Source organism: Poecilia formosa, unplaced genomic scaffold (genome assembly GCF_000485575.1).
Source record: "Poecilia formosa unplaced genomic scaffold, Poecilia_formosa-5.1.2 Scaffold24, whole genome shotgun sequence".
In the NCBI taxonomy this organism is placed as follows: Eukaryota; Metazoa; Chordata; class Actinopteri; order Cyprinodontiformes; family Poeciliidae; genus Poecilia; species Poecilia formosa.
The window spans coordinates 68,063-85,926 of record NW_006799963.1 but is presented as its reverse complement, the minus strand read 5'-3'; the positions used below and the strand labels follow the sequence as shown (position 1 = coordinate 85,926).

The 17,864-nt window shown below is 38.9% G+C and overlaps 1 protein-coding gene across 5 annotated transcripts in view; it reads right to left on the bottom strand.

Annotated features, from left to right (window-relative positions):
- The window catches only part of ofcc1 (orofacial cleft 1 candidate 1), an 85,800-nt gene that overhangs the window by 65,848 nt on the left and 2,088 nt on the right, over positions 1 to 17,864 (bottom strand). For 2 of the 5 annotated variants that reach the window (XM_007547924.2, XM_007547925.2), the window contains exons 3-10: positions 14,186 to 14,267; positions 10,315 to 10,381; positions 9,757 to 9,936; positions 6,558 to 6,662; positions 5,824 to 5,907; positions 2,521 to 2,751; positions 2,130 to 2,227; positions 697 to 783 (exon numbers count right to left, since the gene is read on the bottom strand). In XM_007547924.2, coding sequence (XP_007547986.1) covers positions 697 to 783; positions 2,130 to 2,227; positions 2,521 to 2,751; positions 5,824 to 5,907; positions 6,558 to 6,662; positions 9,757 to 9,936; positions 10,315 to 10,381; positions 14,186 to 14,203 — 870 coding nt within the window. In that variant the 5' untranslated portion in view covers positions 14,204 to 14,267. The other 3 variants (XM_016669392.1, XM_016669391.1, XM_016669393.1) reach the window with 3 other exon arrangements.

Here is a 17,864-nt window from a genome sequence, read left to right as displayed (position 1 = left end):
TTTGGTGCCGTTTCATACACCAGTGAATAGTTAAAATTCCCAACTACTTAAAATTCCCTCTGAAAACACTTGTAACCACCCATTATAATCAATCAAACACAAAATATGTCTTAATATGCATTAATGCGCACATTTGAAACAGTGTTAGCTCTACCGCAGGAGCTAACAGCTACAGTCTTCCTCATATCTGCTCTTGGGGGAACAGCCAATCAATGCCAAGGTAAATTAATGACCCTCATGGATTGGCTGCTTTGCAAACATCTGCCAGTAGCAGGTAAAGTAGAAGTCTCAATGCAATCTGAATTTCATGAAAAATAAATCATCATCAAATAAGTGAAATTGCCATGAACAACACTGAGTTGCGTTCCTCAGAAAAATCAGTAAATACTCAACCATAAATAGGCAGTGTCAGCCACTGTCCTCATTTGGGTTGATTAATCAAACAAGAATGATATAAAATACATCTTGTGTTGTTGTCGTGCAACAGGATAAGGAGTTTGAATGTTTTTGCAAGGCACATGGTGAGCTAAGAAAACCGTTATTGCATTTAGACATACAAAAAAAGAATGCTAACCTGAAGCTAATAACTAGGTCAAATAAAGTAGAGCGCATGGTTTGTAAAGGTTATAAACAACTCGGGAGGCTAAAAATATAGATACACTTGATTCAGCTTCCATACGATGCATGGGCATTTACCTCGACATCGCCAGTGAAGAAAGCCATTAGCCTTTTTTTTCTCTTTGCCCACTCACTCTGTTCCTGGGTTCCCTTCTGATCTGGTTGCTAAAAATACATGTAAATACAAACACGCACACACACACACTCTTTCTATGGATGCAGACTTATGAAACAGTACAGTGCACCATAATAGCAGAATTAAGCACAAGGAGCAACTGTAATGCAATCTGCAGGCAATCAATACTGAGCCAGACCCTAAAGACATGGAGCATTTGATGAGTGTTTCAGCCAGTTTTACATTCAGTCAGCACATTCACTCACACACACACCCCAATTCAGACACATTGACATTACTAAGTGACAGCATCTTGCAGACGAAGAAAGAGAAGAGGGGGGGAAAAAAGCTATAATTTTTAAATAGATGTGAAATCTCTGGTGGATAATGTTCTTTCATTGGAAGGTGGGTGTGCAAACAGCAGAGGAGCACGTGCATATTTTACCAGAATAAGACAACACTGATCCCAGCACTGATAGAGTGGATGCCACTGATTATCCACTTATGCGAAGATGAGTCAACTGTTGCAGTGACTTCCAAGTGACATTGAAAACACTGTTTGTACCTTTGTTCCTATATTACATTTGCTCGCTATTCATGTAATATTCTCAGTCTTTTCAAATGAGATTAGAACTAAAAATACAGTGAATAGAACTCCTGCATTAATGCCTGCAATGCTTTTGCAAACTGGATTTCCCAAGACAATATAACCCTGACATTCTTCTGTCTACTCTCATTCCTCTTTTGACTGGGGGAGTATAAGCATGCAAACACTATTTTTTTTTCTCAGAAAGGCGTCTGATCTTAGTGCTAGTTTGTAAAATCCCCTGTTGTAAAATAATATGTTGTCATGCTCCATTTTTTACTGAAAAGACCATAAGACTGGGTAAAGAAGCAAGCAAAAGCAATAGACATAGATGAAAGTTGAAAGACAGAATAAAACTGAATAAGTGAATTAGGTGAGAATATTGCATGTGGTATAAAGGATAAAGCTGAAATCCATGTTCTAATTTTGGGCTAAACAAGAATGAGTAATCTAACCTCGGAAAAACCCTTGAGTGTTTGTTTCGCAAAAAACATTAAAAAAAAAAACAACGGGGATTTTTAAAAAAAAAAAAAAAAAAAAAAAAAAAAAAAAAAAAAAAAAAAAAAGATTACACAAAAAGAGAGCACACGACCCAGGGTGAAACAGGAAAGAGAAGAATCAGTAAAGCAAGTTATACATACAGTCCACAAACAGAGAGACAAAAGCAGACAAACGCATGTTAAGACACACACAAACGCAAGCACACTGTGTCCATTAGCCAAACCTCTGATACACAGCATAATGGACACGGCTGATGTGCTGGTGAATATGGGATGATGACACAGATATTCCCCCCTTTGTAGCACTGACCTGCTGCAGTGAAAGGCTGCCAAGCGTGATCATGTCAGGCCGCACACGCTCCCTCAGCTGCTGGGCGTAGCAGGGGATCACTTCCTCAGCTGCTCTTGCTGTAAGAAAAAAAAAAAACAAACAAACAAACTCCAAAGATTGTCTAGAATATTACGAGACAATGTGAGCGATGCAAGTTAAATTAATTAATTTCATCGACAGACTATAGAGTTTTCAAATATCTCTGAGAGGTCTTGAGCACATTTTTTTCCCCACATACATTAAATCCTATACCACCATATAAGGTGCACAAACCATGAAAAAAACCTGCATAGAAAAGTGTTATTCTTTATACTGACAGTATGCCTACACAATAAATCAGCCTCTGAAACAAATAAAAGTATAGCATTACTTTTTACAGCACTTTCCCTGCCTGTTACCATCCTCCCTGCTTGGAGTCCAGCCTCTCCTCCCAGCCAAGCACTACTCTCTGCCTGTGGTTTGGCAATGGTATGGGCCTGGGAGGGCCTGGGGCCCGAGGCATCACCACCACCACCACTGTTGAGCAGCAGTCGCCGCTGAAGCACCAGATCACCCGCCTTCACCTCCAACACCTCCTCATCCCTCGAGGCTTGCAGCGTACCTGGAGAGATAACGCATCGGTGAGTACGCTCAGACACATGCATACAAACAGTCACACACAGATGCACAGGCGGATGGGCATTCATAAACATCGGCACATGCATTCGCGTGCTGATGGATGAGCATACTTAGCGGAAACGCACACCTCCACCCACATGCACGCAAACAAACACGCACACACGCTGGCGTGTGTGCTTTTGCACAGAAAGCGTGGAGGTGGACAGTCGTGTACTTATGCAGAAAAATGGGAAAAAAAAAACAAAAAAAAAAACACAAGGCAGATCCACACATGCACTTTCACAATCTCGGCATATACTTCCAAAAGTAGTCACACAATTTGAACTTTTCCATATGTTCCCACATTTTAACTACACTCTTAAATCTATTTTATTGGAACTTTGTGTGATAGATCAAGGGTGTCCAAATAATTTTATGTGAATTGGTAACAATTCAAGAATGGTATAAATTTGGCCTGTAAACAAGGACTATTGATGCAGATAGTGAATTTTAAGCATGTTTAAAATGAGATTTTAAACTACAAATAAAAAAAATTAAAAAAGATGTATATAAATCAAAATCTAAAGATAATCTTTAACCTTTTCATTCGTTATTTATTTGTGGCCCACAAGCACTTTCAACTTGTCAGCTTTCATTCTCAGGGCAAAACATTTTCCAACACCACTGTGATGGAACAAAACAGGAAGCGGCGCACGTCTGTGAAGGAAAAATATTTCAACATTTTTCACAAAGAAAACCTGAAAAGTGTGACATGCAATTGTAACCATCCCCTCAACTTTTTTCAAACTGTAATCCAGCACCACCAAGAAGAATATATTTGTTTATTTTGTAGACTTTTATTTGTCAAAATTGTTAAAATATTGTTTTCATTTTGCCTCATGATTAACTGACCTAAAAATAAGTGACAAGACAAAAAACATAAGATGTTTGCGGCATGTTAATATATTTGCAAATCTTTGTGCTAACGTAACAGAACAATACTTTTTGAGAAATTATTCTTTTGAAATTTAGATAGACAGCATAAAGTTGTAAATAAACTAAAGCTTAGTTTCAAAGAGTATAATAAAGATGACATAAGTTGCAGCTCTAGTGCTGCAGGGTCAAACTTTCTTTACAACTAATCGCAAGAACTAGATACAATCTTCTCGCTGTGCATCTTTGCAGTTTTGTTGTCCTCCCTCAGTGATGGAAAACATGACAATAGAGCGTTTCAACGTGTGCAGTCCAACATGTGTAGGAGCCAAAGCTGTTGTCGTTGGCTAATGCTTTTTTGTAAAGAAGTTGCTGTCAATGCCTCACGCCTCGCAGAAAACAGGAATGAAAAGAGTGCCAGTTCTGTGTTTGTACCTCGCTGAGCCAAAGCAAAAGAAGCCATCAAGATAAAAAAAAAAAAAAAAAAAGATTATTTCTAGGCAGACAGAAGAGGTTTTCGCAGGATCTCAGTTTGACAAAACAAAAAAATAAAACATCCTCAGCACTGGCCACTGTCCATTTTATTAATATTTTGCTTTATCCATTCTTTGGCTTGTGAAATTCATGGTTTCAGACAGGGAAAAACAAAAGCCTTAGAAGCAATCGCTAAATACCAGGATCAGCTATGAAGACATACTCCCCTTCTGCCCTGCTGCCACGTTGAACACTGTACCGTCTGTACCGGTGGGAGGCAACCATACAACTACATAAGGTAATTGTTTTGAAGTCTATTGTTGCTTCGTAAAGTGTTAACTGGCAGCCGCCACAGTTTCACTTCAGCACAGGAGTGCGAGCTCTCTTCCCCTCCTTTGGTGTCGCTCTTTGCGACTCTCTCAGCCTATTGCGTGGAACTGTTAATCCGAGATCCTCTTTACATTCTCCGGTGGGATTTTTTATGAACATCCCGAGACAATGAATAGGGGCACTAATCTCAGTAGTACAGCTAAATCCAAAACAATGGCGAATAATGCGAGCCTTCTAAATTCTGCCATGCTGAAGCGGGCCTAAACCCATCGCTCGTGTGCTGGAATTACAAGGTAGGTGTGCGTCATGGCAAAGGGATCTGGTGTAACAGTCTTCACGTAGAACAATGCCAAGCTTTAACCATCTGTGTGTCGCCTTGATGAATGCAGTATGAAATGAAAGTGACTTAATTAGGAAAGGCACACCTGGCATAAAACAATTGTCTTCCATGGAAAGCACGAAGAGGGGTCCCTTTTGACTTTATTCTTTATATGTCTGTAGTCTTGTTATGGATGTGTATCCTATCCTTGTATAGCTTGTTGTACTTACGGAATTGAATATTTAAGTCTTACTGAAGTATTTACAATCTAAACTTTTTTCACATTTGTGCTACAATCACAAAACTGCATATTTTATTGGCGCTTTATGTCTCTCTACACAGTAGTGTATAATTGTGAACTGGATGGAAAAGAATCCAAAGTTTGCAAACTTTTCATGAGAAATCTGAAAAGTGTGTTGTGTATTGGTATCCAATCCCAAGCATCATCCCATGGATTTGGATGCAACTTAAAATTTGTTCCTATGTGACCAGTTTGCCGTCTCCTCCATATGGCTTGTGCCAAGCTGCAAATGAGACTTCTTGTTGCTTTCTTTCAACTTGGCAAAAGAGCAGGTCGGTGGAGAGAACAGATAGTTGAACCTTCAGCAGAGTGTGTCACCAGGGCTTTGGAAATCTGTATCAGTTCCAGACTTACCATGGCCCTCTTGGCTGCTTCTTTTATCAATGTTCTCCTAACTTGGCCTGTCAGTTTAGGGGGATAGCAATTGTGCAAACCCACACACGGTTCGACTTCGTTCTGCAAATTTGATACATCATATGGCTATTGGGTAAACTGATTTTATTTAAATGTATCAGAGTAAGGGAGGCTGAAGAAAACCGTCTGCCAATCCTTTGAAAGTTCTATAAATTATGAATAAACATGTAGCATTTTTTCCAGCACTTCAAAATTCTGCACCTCAATGTTTTGATCAATAGCATAAGACACCAATGAAATCTAACAATGTGGTGAATATTAAAGCTAACTAAGACAAAGTATCAGAGTACTAATGGGATACATACCAGGTATGTTTATAAAGGTTTCATCTTCATTCAGCAATGCCGTCATTCTTTCATACAGTCTGTTTTCATCTGCCTTCAGTATTTCTAGAAACCAAAACATTCAGAAAATGACTTCACCTTCTGTGGAAAAAAAAAAAAAAACTCATACATTTATCAGCTTCGAGATTACTTTCAACTTATCAGACAAGTTAATCTAAACCACATCTTAGCCTGCAAACTGGAGACGTTGGCTGCAGTGGAAGAGGGTGAAAATGAAGTCCGTGCAGACGGGGGTAATGAAATAGGAGCATTAACATGCCTGTTAGCTGGCCTGTCATCATGTGATGAGATTTGATTTGGTGAATCCTTTGATATTACAAGGCAGTGATATCCAAAAGATACAGGTGAAATGGCTTCTCCATTAATAGCCAGGTTTCATTATAACATGCATATTGGTTGGCTCCCAAGAGCTTGCTTTTAATAGGCCCATTTTAGCAGAAGGCTGCAAACTATTGATGTGGCTCTACATGTGTCTTCTTGACTGGGGAGAGGAAACTCTACAGTGAAATGAAAACTGACCAATGATTCGTGACCTTCATCAATGACAACGAGTTGGGTAGCCAATCTAGTGATGCCATCGTTTGGTGTATTTACATAAAATGTCCCGCCGTCACAAATGGCAGCCTGCTACCAGTGATCTCTCTCACCCCTCTTTAATGAACCGAGGAGAACCATTATGACAGAGAATGGCATACTTAATTCCAGCTCATCTTCGGCGCTGACCCCAGCCATCTCGCATTGCCTTGGGTCTGTCTGTTCTGGCGGTGGCGGGTCAAAGTAATTTCGAACACGTTCATTTCCTTTGGAAGGCGAGGAGGGAGAGTGGAAGGGTTGGGGAAAGGGAGACGGGAGGTGTGTGTGGGGCGGGGGGGGAGGGAGAGTATGAGAAGGGAAGGAGGGAGTTGTACAGGTTCAAGTTAGTGGTTATTAGAAGCACATGAAGCAAAATTTTAATTTTGAAACGCACACTGTCGAAGGGCAGTGGCAGCGGTGGGCTAGCAAGATAAGGCAGCGCCAAGACGAGACGAGTTCCGAGGCAGCAGAGAGTGAAGTGGGAAAAAAAGACTGCTGGGCTTCTCAGAGCACCTCTCTATGGCCTGCAGTGCTCTGGGGCCTAATTAGCATGCCGCAAAAGGTCAAGGCAGGCAATCTCTTAAATACAACTCCCATATGTTTGCCATGTTCAAAAGAAACTAATGAGAAAGTCTACAAGCCTTAAAGTACCTGGAATTTCAAAGACAATACCTTCTAAATACTCCAAGGTCAGCGGCCTTGAGGACCAGGCAGGTTTGGGGGACCCGATCCAAAGGAAAATAACCCGAGCCCTTGTCTCATTGACTTCTTATTAGCAATCACTGACCTATGGGTATCAAGTCTGCGCCACACAGTTTATGGGAATCAAATGACTCCAGGGCTCGTTCCATTGAGAGTACACACCGCCGAGCAGCTTCCTTGACCACAAATCATTCTCATTTACAAGTCTTGAATATTTCACTCTGATCCAAAATTGCTTTACTTTGTATTTCTCAAGTTGTAGGGGGCATGGTCCATTAAATCATGATACTTATTTGAAACAAGGCCTCTCTTTATAGGAATCCAAATGTGTTGGGGCTTGGATGCTTAAAGGTTGTCAGTAGGTGGATTTGGATTGGAGTGCCACCACCCAAATATGACAAAGTTCACAGAGATCCTTTCAAGCTCATCTAAAATTTCTGCAATGGGTTTGCACACGCGGTCCGCACTCTGAAGTTAAACACTCAGACGGAAATACTTATTAACTGAGGAGCTGCAGTGTGATCTTTTCAATGGCGCCATAAATTGACTGTGAAATTCACATGTTAAATCCCTCTACACTGTTAGCAACGAGTTTGAACAATTTCTCTGCAAATAGCTCTGAGGTTATGAAACCCTTTTTTCAAACACAAATTTGCATAATGGTAGTAGCTTCGTGAATCGCCTTTTGAGTCATAGCTGTGATTTACCTAAATAGTCTGGCTGCCCTCCAATTCATCCCTCTAATGAAAATTTCAATTATCTGTTCTTACATACAGAGTATCTGAAACTAACATTTCTCGAAAGCCCAAGACGCTGTTAGCAGAAATGATACGAGTTATTTTTTTAAGTCAAAGCGTCACACAAATTTTACACAAATACAACCGAGTCTTTCAGAATTCAACAAGCTAATTGCCATATTTTGTATTCCTTTTTTTAAGGTTATTTTTTAGCTAGATACCAAGTTTTTTTTATTTAATCCAAGTATGCTGGTGTGGTGATTGTGTGACTGCGTTAACAAAACAAATTAGTTTCTCAATGTGTTGCTAAAATACGATTGCTATACAACATTGCATCTTGTCTAACAGTTCTATGAAAAACATTAAAACAGAACTTGCGAACCCGTGAATTCAAAAGTTACATCAGCATAAAAACATATTTAAATTAATGCATCAGAATAGATCTTTGTCACATGTCTATTTTATTGGGCTAATACAGATTTTTCCCATCTTTGCATCTTTAAGATGAGAGCCCTGTTTTTATGTAGTTTAACTCTTTTCCTTTTAATGATGTGGTATGGTGAAAACAGTGTTGCAAATATTTATTTTAAGTAGTTTGTAATTGTTAGCTATGCTACAAATATTTTCAACCGTATAGTTTATTTGATAACAGTCAAATAAATCTTACCTTTTATATCGTTATAATTCAGTAACTTTTTACAAACAGTTTCTTTTTCGCAGGTTATATTTCTTTAAACCGTTGCAAGTAATTGTTTTGTTGCCGTTTACAATTCGTTAACACTGTTAACTATGTAACCTTTTCTTTTTTTACGTAATCTGATTTTAAACTTTGTTACAAATGTTATTTTGATTGCAGTTGATCTTATGTTGCTTCAGTTTAATAACACTGTTGGTAGGTGAAAGGCCATAAAAATACACATGTTCAGAAAGAAAAAGGATTGCTTTAACAATTACTCCATGCCTTCAACATTCAAATCTAAATTTATTACAATAAAAAAAACATTTACTGTACATAATTTTACAGAAATAAACATCTTCCATTAGCAGACAAGAAGGGACAGATGTTTTAGTGTTTATTACACTGTATATTTATATTCACTGTATCGTGCCTCACTTTCCATTTTAAAACAGTGGTGGTGCTCATATTACCCCAGGACGCATTTTATAGGAACACTAGACAAAATAAAAGATTTGCACTTTTCGGAGAACAACTCAGGAATAAACATTTCTTCCCACATGAGTCTGATTCTATTTCCACTGCATTACTAATAATGACAATAAGGGTAAAATAATTAGTAACCATCCACAGCCAAAGCAAAATAAGCCACATTAAATCAAGAATCTAAAATGTGACTCATCCCTGAGAAAAACTGGCACGCTCGCAACCTTGAACGCATCCTAATTTACCATCCCATTCCTCAAGAGTTCTCCCTGACATACTGAATTATAAAGGGGCATATTCGTATGCCTGATTGGCCTAAAGCCGTGTTTCGGGGGTGTTGTGAGTACACCACACAGACAGCGGATCGGCTCGGTAACATAGTAGCATATGTAAATGCACTCTCCTATGACTCCAGCCCACCACAAGGCATGTAGCCGAGAGTGGGAGTCAAGGCTGATTGTGTCGAGGGTACTTCTAGATAGAGATAGAACACCCACTACTGCAGAGCGATCTCCAGCGGAAGAAGTTATACGACGGTGCTTGTTTGGACACGCTTGCTTTGGAATGCCAGGACCAAGGGCCCCTCGAACGGAGAGAGAGCAGGAGAGAGAGAGAGAGAGAGAGAGCAGGAGAGAAAAGAAGGAGGAAGCGAGAGAAAGGTTAGATCAGGAACACATCTACTGTCAACAGATTTGAGGCTAATGAAGAATGAAGCTTCACCTCTTTCACTGGCAGGGGCTTGCAGCTCCAATTTTTTTTGGTGAGCTGCAAGGGTGCTATCTGGCCTGTCACCTCGCATTTTTCTCCCCAGCCAACTCGGAGAATTGGAAAGCGCGGCGCTTCCTTCTCCATTGAACGCAGGATTTTCTATGCCCACAACAGCAGCTCTCTCCTCGCTCCCTGATAAAATAAGCAGCAACGTAAATTGAAAGGCATTGACACACAGGCCAAAACAACAGCTATAGGTCAGAATGACTCACCACAATTTTTTTTTTAAATATTAGACATATTTATTATTAAAACAATTCTACTACTGATTCCTATGCCTCTAAATATTCAAGCGCATCCGCCTCAAATGATACTAAAACACAATTAGGTTAAAATTAAATCAGAATCTTGCAGGAGGAGGATAAAAAAAAGAGGAGAAGAAATGATTAAAATAATTACAAATTGCGCCCTGACAAGCAAGAGCAAAATTTAGCCCAAAGCCATTTGTCTGTAATTAGTTAATTAATCCTTACACAAATTATGAGCAATAACTCATCAAGCAGGACTCACCCATCAGAAATTCAGCCGACTTGGATTTCTTCTGCTTAGGTTGCTGCAGAGCCTTCTGCTGTAACTTCTGGAGGGAAATTGTTAAATGAATAAATTAGCTGCAGAATGAAGATCATCATTTATGATCCGCAACTAACGCAGTATTTTAAATATGGGACGACACTGAAATGTCATTTAATTTACATCGCCGCTAAAGGGGTCAAGCACTAATTGAACAACAGGAGTGGAAAAGAATTTAATCATAAATAGATAAGAAAAGTTGACATGAATGTGTAATGAAGGTCACATTAAAATACTTCCTGCGCGCTTCTAAAACGACGAGGCAACAAAAGCATCTCCTGGAAAATTGTGCATTCTTAACCGAACGGGATGAGGGCGTCACTGTGCGTCTACCTAAAACGCTCCCGACTTATGTTAAAGCCTCCAAATGAAACTGAAATAAAATATGCTGCGTTTGCGGGAGAGACCTATACATTTCTGTGGAGAAATGGTAACTTTAAAGGACCCCTGTAGGTGGTCTTCAATTGCATAAAACAAAAAAAGACATCCAAAAGCCAGTATGGTTTTCTTTAAATTCATAAACATGTGAAACAAGCCGCAGTCCCACATTTCTCTCATTTCTGCAAAGCAGAAGAACAATGCAGAGGCAGGAGGGAACGGACATAAGTAGTTGTGTTTTTGTGTTACTGATATGTTTACATGTGAACGTACCATATGAAAGAGCTCCGTTGCTTAAAGCGTATGGAGCTCTTTAAGCATTATTTTATGCAGATTCCAGTGATGAACGGTGCTCATGCCCATGAACAGCATGTATTTGTATACAATATTTAATTTCAAAGGCAAAATCAAGGGGCAGACTGTTGTTGGAGGGGCGCAGAGGGGGCTTTTTCAGTTTTAAATGACAGAGCAATTAAAATAGCAGAGGATGACTTCCAGACCAATCTGGAAAGAGGGGTTTTTGTAAATCTGTTTTTACATTCGACAAGCCCTACAGCAAGACATTCATTTATACCACTGAGATTAATGCTTATCTAATTGTAACTTATTTAAAAACCATTTTCCTTTCGACTGGGTACCAATCATCGTCTGCGATTTGTACATACTGTGTCGTAGCAAAGATGAGAGAAAAATGTTGTCATTGGTTATGACTGTCTCCCTGTATTTTTTGTGTTTTCTTTCCATTTTCCGTACATTCCTTAATTGTCAAATTGAAATTAATCAGCAGGTGACCGGAAGCGGACAAATTACACTTTGACCAAAACTGATCCGTCAGATGAATCCTAACAAATCCAATCTTTTCCCAGTCAGTGAAAGCGAGATACCCGAATGCTAACAGAGAGCACAAACAACACTTTTTGGTGTGAATTCTGTTACTGAGTGAAGAAGTGTGCGATTCTTAGCGTCAGTGAGGTGTTAAGGGAGCAAAATGTTCATCAAATATTTGGAAGGCTTACCGTTTTCCAGAGAAGTGATTTTGTTTAGTCCTTTTGAGAATACACTTTAAGCCCCATCATGGAAAAGTGCTCGATTTGGAAATGGTGAGAACCTTTCATAAATTTAAAATTCGAGGTAAGTATCTTATGGATACACTCGACGTGGGGATGAGTTTTTGCAATTAACTCATCTGCAAGAGCAGAATGTTACAATTAAAATACTCAAAGCAACAATTATAGAAAAGTTAATAGAAATTTTGCTAATTAAAACAAACCTGATATTCTCTTTTTATTTTTTACTCCATAGACAAAAAAAATAAAATAAAAAATCCTTCTGCAAACCAAGACCCTGCATGACACATCCTGGCTACTGTCATTAGAAATCGGATCTACACGTTAGCCTCTCTGTCGTTAGCTAGAAGGAGAGGCATTTCAGGAGACATTGACAACATCCTCAGACCATACGAGGCCTGTTGCTTGATATGTCATAAGTGGATGTAACATGCAGATGCTGCACTTCCAAAATGACAGCAAGAATTTAATCCTAAGGGGGGGAAAGTGTCATAGAGGTTTATGAAATAAATTCAAAAGTTTTGAGAATAAAATGACGGTTCAAAACCCAACTGCTTAGTCCCATTATACATTTCCCCAGTGCAAAGTAGTTATTGCTGTACCACTGCAATTACACTCAGCATAAATATCCTGCTGTCATTTTGCCTTTTTAATCCCATGCTTATTTTTATCCAAAATGTGAACTCTGCATTCAGCTTCAGAAAAAAAAAACAAAAAACGTTTATTTGTGGTGTCAAAAGAAATCCGTGACTTATTTCCTTTCTTTCCTTTTAAATGCGATTGTTGTCAAAATGAATAGAGCACAACAACAATGCCTTGTTCAGTTCTCGTTGCATTCAAAGGCATAGCTAGAAGGGCTTGGGGAAGACCGCTTGCCGCTAGGGGCTGGTGGGCACAGACCAGCTAGAAAGTGAATTTTGCATACTGTACGGATCATCGCCCAGTTCAGCCCAGTCACATTGAATCTGCCGTCAACCAATTGTGCTTCATGAAACCGTCAGCCCTCATTTACGTCTGCCTGTTTTCTTCCCCGCACAGCTGTAAACAAGGCCCCAGCTTTGAGCTGTCTTCCTCTGTCACTGCGCACGCTGCTTGCCAGGGGAGAGTCGACAGCGAGCGCTCGTCTTCCCTAGGACAACTTTAGAGCTACCATTTCCAGACAAACACTCGAAACACCAGGCGCAAAGGAGTCAGGGGCGTGAGATTTTCTGGAAGTGATACAAGTTTTCAGAAGCCCGCCACGAATGCTTCTGCGCATATGTTGTCTCTTGCTGTAATGTTAGATTTTCTACAATGATGTGGTATATGAAAGATTTTTAATCATCCTACGTTGTTTATTTCTTTGCACTTAAAACTTTTTGAAGGATTAGACCCAAACAGCTTGGAAAAAAAAAAAAAAATCAATGAAGGCCTAAACTATTGTCATGTTTTAATGTCACAAAGTCTCTTTTTAAATACAAGCAAAAAAAAAAAAATTTTTTTAAATGCCGTGTGAAATGTGAAATGTCATAAGAACAATGAGAACCTCTACAAAGCCCCCTCGTCGTCACTAAAGATAAGGTTAGCATTTTCTTTCAAAGAAAGATCCGGCCCTGCCATTAAAATATGCCAGCGTCTTAATTTATAGAGCAGACTTATACGAGCACGGTAATTGTGCAGTTTCTTCTAAACAACAACTGCGTCGCTTGGTGTAGACAGAAAAACATAATTAGTATTCAAGCTTAATTAATCTACGCTGGCCCCCTTTAAGTGAATTAGTCAATTATTTATGCATGTGTGCTCCTTTGATGCTAACAGATTGTGTATGTTAGTGGAAAAACCTTGAAAAATGACTTTGAAAACTTTCCGCCATTAAATGTCACTACAAGTGTTTTGCAGGGACTTTGTTTCAATGAAGGCCATGAAAGCTTTGTGGGTAGAAAAAAAAAAAAAAGATTTCATGAATTCTTATTTTAGCCAAATTACCATGCCGCGAATTTTAATGCCAGCCAGAAGAACTCTGATACTTCCTTGATCAGAATCCAGGCCAAGGGACAAACTAAATCACCCAAATATGTCCCTGTTTTGTGTGCCCCTAATCCATGGAATGGAAATCTAACACAGGTCGGATCAAGGTCTTTCTTAGGATCATGGGAACTCTTTGGGATTTTCAAGAGCCTTTTTGTTTTTACCCCTGAGAACCGGGCACTGGCCTCTGCTCTCCTCAATCCCCCATTGAGAATGCAGAGGCAGTGCAGAGGAATGTTAAATGTCAATGGTCAGGCTGCAGCAGCACCTTTAGAGAGAGGGAGGGTCCGAGGTATGAGGTATGGCCTTCTCGAGTTCAGCTGTGTTGTTATGAGGAACAGAAGTGGAACTGCACTCACGTTGCCAAAGACGTCCATCTCCGCAAACGGCCAAAGATCAAGACAGGCTGGCTGTGACCTCTCTGCAACAGCAAGCCATGGACTGAAAGACAAGAACACTTCTCATAAATTCATCAAAATAAATAGCCAAAATAAAGACATCAGTCTTAACCGCATGAGCCTGACTGATACCGTTTTAAAGCTTGCAGTTATTATAGTTAAAAATGCAAAAACAGAAATAAAAACACCACCACTACAAAGTGAATATGTCCATGTTTTATTTATCAACTACATATTTCTATTCTATATATTGTCATAAAATTTTCAACAGATTTTGACATCAATTCAAGTTATCGACGCATTCACACATATCAAAACAAGTCCAAACTTAATGATATTTCATAAGTAGAAAATAAAATGATACAAAAAGCAAGTCTTGGACATTTGAAGAAAATTTTTCAGCTATTTTAATCCTCATGGATAGCCTATATAAAGGTCTCTTTTGACCAGGGTATTACAGAAGAAGCATTTTATGATGAGTAAAAGCAAAGTGTTTACTCAAGTGCTTCCCATTTTCAAATTTTCTAAACATGCTAATGTTTAGTTATATTCCAGAAGTGGAAGAGACGGATTTTCATTACAAACCAACCACGCCCAGGTGGTCCTCACATGATTTCAGACAAAGGAGACGAAATAATAATCAGACGAGTTGTTCATTGCAGAGCTTTAGACAGAGTTACAAATAGTAGATGAAGCTATTCCAAATAAAGGACTATATAATCCATGCTGCACAAGACTTCACTGCTGAAGAAAAAGCATGTAGAAATATCGTTTTGCACTTTTGGCTGAACTTTTGGACAAGCTAATATAACACTAGACAAGAAGGATATAATCTGTTTAGACTAGACGAAAACTCTTGGATGTCATGTCATAAATGAGGTTTACATATAAACAACACATCAACAGTGATCCGAGAAACGCCAACATCATTTTCCGGTACGGGTAGACTTAACACAATTGAAAGATGAATGAATTTTTGATATAAAAACAAAAAAAAAAATCTACACATGAAGCTCTGCTTGTTTGGCAAGACAATAATCCCAAAACAAACACACAGCCAAGGACAGCCTCTGTTTGGCTTCGGAGAAAGAAAATAAAGCTGCTAGAATGGCCCAGTCGGTTACCTGACCGGAATCCAACACAAAACCGGCAGAGAGAGCAAAACATCAGACTGCAAACACAGAAGAGGCCGGCAGCATCTTCAAAATTTGAAGCAAGTTTGTTTGGAGAGTGTGGTTGAAAATCCCTCTTCATTAATAAATGGGGCATGCTTCAACATAAAGGAGACTTCTTGATGCTAACAACAACAACAACAAAGGTTTTCCTCTATGTTCAGGTCTCTTAATCAACTCTTGCTCTCTGTGTAATCTCGCTTTTAACACATAATTTATGAACCGATTTGTATGTGTAGATTATTTTGATCACCAACACTTGGTGCAGTTTTCATGTCAATATCTTTACTACAATTCCTTCCATTGAAAAAAAGACGGAGGTCCTCAATGCTTAGCTTCACTTTTGTATCACAGAAGCTCACCGTGCAGAAAAAAAGAAGCTCCTTCCAAGCTATGTCACACCATCTCTTTTCTGCTTGTATGTTTAAAACTATTATCTCTGCAATGCATCTTTGAGAAGAAAGGATAATAAACAGCCTTTATTTTCAGAGATAACAAATTATTTGCCCCGATTATTCAAGTTTGTTTGTTCATTTACATCTGATGCAATATCATTTGGTATTTTTATCTTTTTTTTTTTTTTTCCTGTGGTAATTCACATGGCTCGTGCAAGTTTCTGCTCAAATAGCAAAACAAACCCCGGGCAAAATGTGAAAGATTATCCCATACCATGCGAGCTAGGATGAAATGCTACACTTTTTCACACTGAACACTGCTCCACTGGGTGTGATTGAAAAACATGTAAAGCTATTGAATCCGTGGTTTGTATATGTGAGGGGAAAATGAGTGTTGTAACAAGTGGGCCAGTGTTTTTGTAATTGTTTCAAATTACACTCGACGTAATAACTCAGAGAAAGCAGAGCCAGTGTGCGGTCCGCTCACATTAGCCAGGCAAAGACCACAGGATATCCATGTAGCCTTATCATGGCCCGCAAAATTTTTTTAAAAAAGCTGATTATGTAAACAAATGTGGAGAACAAAACTCTTTAGCCATATTTCCAGCTGTCTCTATTTGTATCCAGTGGCACTTATCACCAGAAGAGGGGCAACACTTCAAGACTCGGATGACGTTTTGCAGCATTTCCTTTACATGTGTATTATATTAAATTAGACACCAAAAGCCAAAAACATTCCCGTTTTTGGTTGGCTTTACTGTTTTTTTCTGGGTTATTTAAAGAGTTGTGTGTGCCTTTGCGCGTGTGAATGTTTTACACAGGTTGTAAAATTGTGATGCTGTGAGAAGTCTATTAATTGTTAAAGCTGCGAGCCTCCTGCCAAACACTGACTCTCTAAACAAAGAGGTTGCCAGCGCTGTTGTGAACCACATAAATGACTGATTCACTTTTCTGCTAAAGGTTCGCAGTTATTGAACACAACAGCTACGCTGGAAAAAACCTCGGGTCCATGAGAATTCGGAGCGCTCGCTGCGTCTGAGTTGGAATCAGATAAGCAATATTAACATGTATGAGTTCAGTGGTGCGCTGAATTATTTAATGTGTGCCTACCTAAATTATACATACAGGGGTTTTCTATTAATGCGTTTGTTTTTTGACCTGTACATAGCGTTTTATTTTTCAGATATGAAAGAAATAATAACAGCTCTGCTCAGAGTACAACAACACGGCCTCTCTTTTTTTTTTTTTTACTTAATTGCTGTGTTGAATTTTGCAGCTCTTCGTGATTTTTAGCAGATTTTTGTTTATTTCGCAGCATTTGGTTTGTTTGCAAACCAGACGAATTGAAGAAATTTGTATAAACTATCAGAAGGACCATTATAGGACTATCAGAAGTCCTATAAATAATAACAGTCGACAAAATGTAGTTACACCCCTTGCATTTTTGTCACATTATCATTAGGTTATAAGGAGGAACCTTTATAACTTAACTTTAAAGTATCTTAACAGATTTTGTTTGTTTTTTTGGCTCACAAATAACTCTGAAGTGGGCTTTTTTTTTTTTTTTTGCTTTGTTTTGTTTTGTTTTGTTTTTTTTCACACAAAGAATGTCAATACTTTGGAGAACTTTGTACTCCACTACAAGTCTTCTGGGAAATTATCTTACTCATCCAAATATTGAACATTTTGCCCATTCTTCATTTCAAAACCGCTCAAGCTTAATCAATGTTAAACTCCTGCTAGAGATTGTTATTTGGATTTAGTTTTTGGACTTTGACTGGACCATTCTAACACATGAATAACTTCTGAAAAAAACAATACTATCATAATTTTGGTTGTATGTTTGGGGTTCTTTGCTATCCTGGAAGGTGAGCCCTGTCATAGGTTTTCTTGTATTTCACTCCATCCATCTCTAACTTACTGGGGTTTTTTTATGGTGTGATCCAACCTGAAATCCTCATTTGGCCTTCTTTTTCTCTTTTGCACACAGATCAGGGGATCTGGTCTTATTGCGTTAAATTGTCACAATAAGACCGAGCTATGGTGCAGCAACAAATACAGGTTCATTCTTAA